General features: G+C 35.6%; 2 protein-coding genes across 2 annotated transcripts; one reads left to right on the top strand and one right to left on the bottom strand.

The window, feature by feature from the left end:
* Positions 1–292: 292 nt before the first annotated feature.
* On the bottom strand, positions 293–2,574 carry LOC122068689 (cytochrome P450 71A1-like). The gene is made up of 2 exons (XM_042632566.1): positions 1,618–2,574; positions 293–1,131 (listed from the first exon to the last, which is right to left on the bottom strand). Exons 1-2 carry the CDS (start codon positions 2,554–2,556, stop codon positions 520–522), a joined length of 1,551 nt encoding a protein of 516 aa, XP_042488500.1. The 5' UTR covers positions 2,557–2,574; the 3' UTR covers positions 293–519.
* Positions 2,575–7,095: 4,521 nt separating this feature from the next.
* Positions 7,096–8,241, top strand: LOC122068710 (probable glutathione S-transferase). The gene is made up of 2 exons (XM_042632591.1): positions 7,096–7,650; positions 7,756–8,241. The coding sequence occupies exons 1-2, from the start codon at positions 7,342–7,344 to the stop codon at positions 8,101–8,103; spliced, it is 657 nt and encodes a 218-aa protein (XP_042488525.1). The 5' UTR covers positions 7,096–7,341; the 3' UTR covers positions 8,104–8,241.
* Positions 8,242–9,056: the final 815 nt, after the last annotated feature.

The following is a 9,056-nucleotide window of genomic DNA, read 5'->3' as shown; positions in this document are numbered from 1 at the left end:
ACACTATTCAGTAAAAACCTAAGAACAACCATAGCCTGCTAGTATTATGCATAATAAAGTGAATTAGACACTTCAATCATTGGATTTAAGGGACACACTTCCAACAAACGAAGGAACCTTTTTCCTGATATATTTCCCTGAGAAAGACTTTTATCTAAACCAAAGTTAATCTTAGTTTTTATTCAAGTTTGTTTCTATACGTGGTTAGTTACTCACTTTGAGCCATCTACCTTTTCATAGTACATTTTTTTTTTATTGGTAAACCATTGCAATAGTATTTGGAGGCATTCTATAACAAAATCAAAATCAAGGATGAATCAATATTTTATTTCCATACCAAACATATAAAGAACCTATTGTACATCTTTTTTGTTCCTAATCAAACAAAATAAGACAAATGATGCAACCAAAGGAAAGCAGATCATCCCATTATTTTATATAGAATATTATAGATTTTCTATACCAATAGGATGATCCACAATCTTCAAATAAAAATACATAAATACTGATTTTACAAGCTTAAGAAAGGTAAGATTTTGGAAGAAGATTAAGTGGATGTTTTTTGTAGAGTGCAATCCCAGGAGCTTCAACCATGTCCAAGTCTTCTATTTTGGCATTTCCTGGTAACTCCCAATCAAACCAATATAAGAGGTTGGCAAGAATTAGCTCAGAGGATGCTGAAGCAAATGACATTCCTGGGCAACTCCTTCGCCCTGTGCCAAAAGGAATGTATTTGAAGTCTTGGCCTTTAAAATCAAGTGGGCTGTTGATAAATCTCTCTGGCATAAACTCCTCTGGATTATCCCATAATTTGGGGTCTCTCTGTATAGCCCATGCATTAATAAAAACTGTTGTCTTAGAAGGGATATGGTAACCTTTGACATCAGTATCTCTGGTACATTCTCTTGGAGTCAACAAGGGCCCAGGAGGATACAATCTTAGTGTTTCTTTAATGATACACTTTAAGAAGTCCATTTGACAAATGTTATCTTCTTCAACCCTGGCTTTCTTCCCCACCACTCTTCTTATCTCTTCTTGTGCTTTCTTCATCACCCTTGGGTTCCTAATAAGCTCTGCCATTGCCCATTCAGTAGTTATGGCTGTTGTGTCAGTTCCAGCAACAAACATGTCCTATCCATGAGGGAAAAAATTAATAATAACTTCTGTAAGACAGCAGGGGGGGGGGGAGGGGAGGAGAGAGGTAGAGGTATTATAAAATTAAAATTTTATGTTTTTCATATCCAGGCTGGGCTTGGGCCCATGGAATTTTTTTTTTTTTGGGGGAGGGGGCTCAGCCCATTTTGGGCATTTCGGCCAATGATAAAAAAAAACCCTCATATCCATTTCATCCGGTAGAGAGAACCTTGGTGCAATAGTAAGATTGTTCCATTACGACCTAATGATCACGGCTTTGAATCTGAAATAGACTCTCTACGAAGTAGGGTAAGACTGTACATTATGAACCTCCTAGACCTCTCACAGTGTTGGGAGTCTCCCTTTTTATCTATTTCAGATGGCAAATGAAAATAATTAAAATATCCTAGAATTTCTCTGCAAATCAAAATGGGAATTGAAATGAAATTTAAGATGCTAGGATATGGATAGATAGATATATACCACAAGGATTCCTTTGATGTTGTTGTGAGTGAGGGAGATGTTAAAGGTTGAGTCCTTTTGAGCTTGGAGCAAAAGACCCACAAAGTCTTCTTGATTTGATTGCTTATCATCCTTCTTGGCCATGAGATGTTCATGGATGACTTGATCAAGGAAGGCATCCAACTTTTTGGAAGTCTTGTTTATTTTTCCTTGCAAACCGGTGAGTCTATCAATCCAACCCAACAATGGAAAGAAGTCTTTCACACAAAATGTTCCAAAGATTGCTACCAATTCCCTAGTTATTTGTGCTACTTTGCCCTCATTATTGTCTTCTCCTTCATATTTCCCACCCAAAGCAGCTCTAGAGATCAAGTTATTGGATACAATTAGTAGCAAATCAGTAATATTAACTGACTTACCCATTTGACAACAATGATTTATCTTCTTAATCAAGATATCAGCTTCTTCTTCCCTCACAAAATTGAATGATTGGACCCTCTTAACACTTAAAAGCTCAAGTGCACAAAACTTCCTTACCTGTCTCCAATACTCACCATAGGGTGCAAACCCAATATTGCTCCATTCATAGAAAAGCTTCTCGCCGACAGCCATTTTGGGCTTACTTGAAAACACAACATCATGAGACTTTATCATCTCTTCAAGAACCTCAGCAGAGGAAACTACAACAGTTGGAGAAGAACCCAATTGCATGAGCATGAGAGGACCATATTTGTGAGAAAGTGCTCTAAGAGATTTGTGAGGGAGTGTCCCTAACTGGTGAAAGTTTCCAATAAAGGGAAGCTTTGGTGGAGATGGGGGCAAATTTTTGGGTTTCTTAGTTGATCTAGTGAGCTTTAAAATAATTAAAGAAGGAATGAAGAGAAGAAGAAGAAGTTCAAGAATCTGTAATGGTTGCAGTTCTTGAGACCATGGGAGCTTCATTAAAGGTCGTAGAGCCATTGTACTAGTGAGGGATAAGCAAATCCAGCATATGCTGAGAAGGAAGGAAACAACTCTTTTTATTGACAATGAAATGTATGTAGTAAATAGTATAAAATTGTTATTGTTTAGGGGAATGATTTAAAAATTTTGTACTTTCATTTAAAAACAAACAACGTACACTATTTATATCGCGCTGGGCAGAGCATGGGAAGGGCAACTTTTTGGTAAGCACAACTCACTACTTACAATACCACCAAAATTGGGGGAAGAAAGGGGACCATGGTTTTGTGAGAGAGAGAGAGAGAGAGAGAGAGAGAGAGAGAGAGAGAGAGAGCCCTTTTTTTTTGGGGGGGGGGTGGTGGATGGGTGTGGGTTTGGTTTACTAAATCTACAGTATAAATGGGAACCATTTGATGAATTTCTACCGAACGTAGGTTTTGGAGCATGGTTTTAGGTATCGGGCATGGTACAGATTATCCATATCAGTATTGACTGACATCATTATTGACACCGGATTTATACATAGTACGGACATGGTGTATAATGGTCAAAATAACATATGTTATTGATACCTTTGAGGGTAAAATTGTCTGATATTGATTGATAATTTGATACAATCCCAAATCCAATTCAATACCGACACACATTTTGATCTGCCAATACCAAATACCAAAAACCATGTCTCAAAAACTTTTGTAGTAGTAGTACGGTGATAGAGACTATTATGGGGGAAAAGAAAAACATATGCATATTTATTATTTTTTATTTTTTTGTGAATAGAAAATATATTAAAACAAAGAAAAGGGAAAAGAAAATGCTAGCCGCACTGACGAACACAAGGAAACCCCCTAAACACAAACCAAAAAGAGTAAGAAAACATAAAAAACTAGGTGAACAAATACTTCCATCAAAAGAGTGGGAATAACTAAACTTTAGGTAGGGGGGGGGGGGGAGACAACTGAATTGGGGATGGGAAAATACAAAGCACAAGATGCTAATAAGATGATACACCAAAATTAGGAAGATCTCAAGTGAGGGTAAGATGTTTGTTTCTACTAGAATATGGGCACACAGTATAATTGGGAAATTTTCTTTTATTTCTAATTTAAAAAGAGATGCCCCCAGATTTGTTCAATAGAACATGAAGAGGACGTTCATCTCCTTTCGTTTATTTTTCACCAAATATGATAAATCATTGCACTAAAACCTAGTTTACCTTGAATGTCGTAGGAAGATTTGCTATTAAAAATATTCAAGACCCACATCCATTCTCTGTCAAAAGGAAGGATAACTCTAGGAGAAGACCAACATTTCCTATGAACACCTTTCCAGATAAAATTGGAAAAGAGACAAGAGAAAAACAAATGGTGTACACCTTTAAATGAATTCCAACATAGGCAACAATTAGAGATTCATTCTTTGAGAAATAAAATCTTAGGTGGCGAGTGGATTGGGCAGAAGGTCTCCAAACAATAAATTTATGCCGGGGATATCAGAGCTAAATCAAACCATCGTGTATACCAGGGAATAATAAGAGCTTTTGAATGCACATGATTTCAAGTAGAGGAACCAGAGAAATTTTTTGAAGAATTAGCAACCCATTGAATTAAATCTGCATTACCTCTAAACCTCAATCAAATATTTTTGGAGCTTGCTCTAAACCTTAATGAGAGAATGAGATTTGGTTATTATCAGATCAGGGTTTTAAAACTCAAAATCAGTGATTGAAGTGGTTAGTGTCGATTCTGTTCTGAGTCGGTTTGAAAAAACTGAAGAACGATTATATTTGAGGAATAATCCAATGATTCTAGTGTTATTGCATAGACCGCATCCACTTCTAAAAAATTGGGATCAATGACCACTGATTCTAATCTGAGTCAAATGATTCCTCATCTAATTCATTGACTTTTAAAACTCTATTTCCAATGGGTGGTTCTGCTCTTGCTTTCCCACCACTTGGGTACTTTGAAATCCCTACGAAGAGAGGGATTCCATCTATTAGTAAAAGTGATGTCCACTTCCACATTTCACACCCATCTGGTGTCACAAGTCTATCTCAAGTCGGATAAAATCTCATGGAAAAAGTATCTCTAAGCTGCTGAGATTCCTATATATGCCGTCTCATAGATAATTATTTTTAAAATAAAAATTCATTTATAAAGTATCATTACTGAATATGATAAAAATTTTAAGTAATTTTTATAGAATCATTTTGAGTAATAAATACAATTTTTTTTTTTAATTTTTAATTTTTTCATTTTCCTTCCTTTTAATTTCCCTTGTAGTCAAAAGTAGTATGAAGAAAAAGACCAAAAAAAAAAAAAAAATTATAAATAATCATAACTGCACAAATTGTAATTGGACTACGGGTCCATTCCAACATATGCATCCATCCTCCTTGAATTATGGAGCCCATTGTATGGTTGAAATCTTGACTACTGATCTCATAATTTGTTTCCTCCCTTCCCCAATCACACTTCCCACCTCACCTTTTCTTATGATAAAAGAAAAAGAAAAAAAATCATCCTATTATGTTTTGTTTTGGCATGCATAGTTTAGACAGTATCTTTTGATTGCGTGATATTAACATGGCAAGTTAGATGGGGTTGAAATTTAATAACCAGAATAAGCCAAATCTTTGTGTTCACATATAAAAATTTCAATCCATATAATTTGGCTTAAGTAATAAAATAAAGCATCGAAAAATTTAGGATATAAGATTAAAAAAGTCCATGACTACAAAGAATAAAAGTTCAAGACAATTGATAAAAATGACTGCATGCCAATATCTGAGAAGGAATACAATTGAATATGAATCTAAAATCTAAACACAATCAATCTAAACTATTTCTTTGCTATCAAACAATCGAAATTTCCACATCACGAAACGATTGGGTGCACACTCAAAGGATAATGTAAACCAATACGCCCCACAAAAACGTCATATATAGAACATATTGTCTATGATAATCATTTTATAATAAAATAATTTCATAAATAAATGATTTAATTAGAAATATCATGAGAAGTTTCCTACTTGTTTTTGGATGTATCTTCATTTGGAGATGTTTCGTTTTTAGTGGCCATGTTAGGTCCCCGGCCCCTTGATTGCCGTTGTGGCTTGTATTTTTGTTCTTTTCTTCTATTTTTATATTTTTTCTCATCAAAAAATCAAAAATAAAAAATGCTTCTCACAAGCCAATTATAGTTGATAAATTTTTCGTATCTCTCTTTCCCTTAAAAAAATTATATATTAATGCTACATACAAAACCTCAGAATCTAATGCAATATTTTCAAATTTCATTTAATATTGAATTGGATAAAACTATAAGAGCAACGACGAATGTTTTTGGTGAGAGTTCACTTTCATTTGGGCCTGCTCATTAGTCAAACATAGTTGGAGAAGAAACACAAAAAAGCCAGTTTGTTCTTATGTTTACCACAAGATAAGAATCTAAAAAGATAAAATAAAATTTAGAAATGCAAATGTAAAACAAGTGGACAGAAGCCAGCTCCAATCTTTTTTCCCTAAAAGATTCATTATATTAAGAAAAGCTGAAGAAAAATAACATCACTACTGGTCAAGCCAGATATAAACTACATACTACCCTAGCTCAATCTGGGTCAGGATATGGGTGTCAATTTAGGCTGGCCCGAACCGGTAGGCCTGAACCTGATCAAAAAATTTTGAAATTGGCCCAGTCTGTTTATTAAATGTGTTGGCTCAACTTCAATCTGATTAACATTCAGTTGTTTGCAGTGTAAGGATGCTACCCAATGAGCACTCGATCAGGATCGATCGATTAATAGTCCGACTTAGCCTGACATGTTTTACTAGGCCCGACACTTTTAAAGCCCATTTAAAGATAACTGTCGCTCATTAACACATTTAAAGTCCTCTAAGACCCATTTAACCTAATTATTAGTAACCCGATTGAGGATCAATTCAGCCATTCATAAAGAAAGACCATGTCTAACATATGAGGATAAATTACTTAAACAAATTGATCAAGATGCAAGATTCTAAAGTGGGAAAACGATAATGAACCTAACCAAAATTGACACCCTTAGGTTAGGACACATCCCTACCATGCATCCTTGACACATCTGTGATTTATGTGTTAGTGTTAAGATGGAGGGTGAGGACAATGAGATCCTCTCAAGTGCGTTAACCTCCTTCAGTGCATATCAGACAGTTGAAAAGCACTAAAGGTGCATGTCCAGGTACTACCACCCATCCAATACACGTTGGACGAAAAAACATGTCCCCACCTATCCTCAAATGGGGTCTTGATCCGAACTCTAAGCCAATTACACTCTTTTTGAGAGTAGAGAAAAGTGTTTTTGGTGAGAGTTCACGTTCATTTGGGCTTCCTCAATCGTCAAATACCTCTGAAGACAAAACAAATAAAATTTTCTTTTTATAATCACCAGAAAACAAGAAAACAAGGCAAGCCCACCGACCCACCCATAAGATAGCCATCTGGTTGGCTAATCAAAGATATAATTTTCCTTTCTTCGTTTCTCCTACATTGTGTGTCACAGCTTACGCAAAGAGTGACATTATTTCACGGATTCCTCTGTGGAAAGTTCAGTTTGTACTGAAAAATCAAATCAGTTTGTGGATTATTATGAGATGGGGATTCAAAAACTTGAATTCTGACTGTTAGGTTAACAGTCAACAAAGTCTGCTAATCTTATCTTCTCTTTTTCTTCAATTTATTGGAAACTTAAAATTGATTTAGCTGAAGTTTCTAACCAGATATGATTTCTGATCTTATCTTTGCTCATCTCTGTAAGATATGGAAGAAGTGAAGGTAATTGGATTCTGGGCCAGTCCATTCAGTAGGAGAGTCATCTGGGCTCTCAAACTGAAGGATATACCATTTGAATACATAGAAGAAGACCTCTCCAACAAGAGTGAATTGCTTTTAAAGTCTAATCCAGTTCATAAGAAGATCCCAGTTCTTATTCATAATGGAAAACCAATCTCAGAATCTACCGTAATCCTTGAATATATCGAAGAGACATGGCCGGAGAATCCGTTGCTCCCTGAAGATGCTCATGAGAGAGCCATAGCTCGTTTCTGGATTAAATTCATAGATGACAAGGTGATTCTAATTTCTATTATATATCGTAATTTCATGTACATTCCAAGACCCTGTCTTTAACATGTACGACAATTTAATCTGTTTCTAATGTTGTTGATGATGCAGGGTCCTGTTTTCTTTGCAGCCTTCAAGGCTGTTGAAGAAGAACAAGAGAAGACAGTAAAGGCATCCATGGAAGTGCTGAAAACCTTAGAAGATCATGCCCTTGGAGATGAGAAGTTTTTTGGGGGCAATAGGATTGGATTAATAGACTTGGTCTTGGCATTCATTTACTGGATGGAAGTGATGGAAGAAGCTATAGGGTTGAAGATTTCTTTGAGGGAAGCTCATAACTTCCCCAAATTGCATGCATGGGCTGAGAATTTTAGGGAAGTTCCAGTGATTAGAGATAACCTTCCTGATCGCAGTGCACTTATGGACCATTTTAGACACCTAAGGAAATTTTTTATTTGATCATTAATATCATTATCAGGGTTTGGTTCATATTTTAATTCAATTTCCACTTGAGAACTCTCCATTTTTTATGCATAAGATTTCTATCATGTAATCGTCATTAGCAATAAATAAACATATATTATGTAATTTTTGTTAGCTACTGTTTCATCCTTTAACTTAATTTATTCTTGAAAGAAGCTGTGATCATCAGCTATATAGAGTACAATATCTTAGCTAGCTCATCAGAGCTCTATTATTGTTTTGTATAGGATATCTATAGCTATCATGTAAAACAAAAAAAATATTAATCAACAATAATTGAACTAATGTAAAGGATTTCTATGGGGATACCAAGATAGAAATCAAAACATTTTTTAATTCTTCTGATAATATTATTCTAACAAGGATTGAAAGCAACTGTACAAATTTTGTCATTTAAATAACTATTTAGGATCAACATGATCTTGATGAGTTCCCATTTAAGTATCGATCTCAATCGTATCATTAAATATGGAAGGGTATTTTAGTAATTTTGAAATTCACAGAAGTTCTTCCTCTCTCTCTCACGCACACATACACACAGACAACCCCACGCTACCTACTCAAAAAAAAAAAGTATGTTAGGTGAATTATTCCCGGCACAATGGTCTGTTATTTTTCATAATGTCACAGAGCATGTACTCTACCACATGAATAGATGTACCTAGGGGTGTCAACGGTCCGGGTCGGTGCGGTTTCGGTCCGGTTCCACCGGTTTCGGTGTGAGTTTGGAAGTGACCGAAACCGACCCAATAAGGATTTATCGGTTTCGGTCCGGTGTCGGTTTCGGTGCGGTTTGGGTTCGGGTTGGTACCGGTTTGGATTTATTAGGTTCATTTCGGTTTGGATCGGTTTTTTAAACCGGTATGGAGCCATTAGGAAACAACCAAATGATGAATTGTTGAACTTCGATTTCTTAAATCGATTTGTAA

The sequence above is a fragment of the Macadamia integrifolia genome, unplaced genomic scaffold (genome assembly GCF_013358625.1).
Source record: "Macadamia integrifolia cultivar HAES 741 unplaced genomic scaffold, SCU_Mint_v3 scaffold453, whole genome shotgun sequence".
Taxonomy (NCBI): domain Eukaryota; kingdom Viridiplantae; phylum Streptophyta; class Magnoliopsida; order Proteales; family Proteaceae; genus Macadamia; species Macadamia integrifolia.
This window is presented reverse-complemented; position numbering and strand designations above follow the sequence as displayed.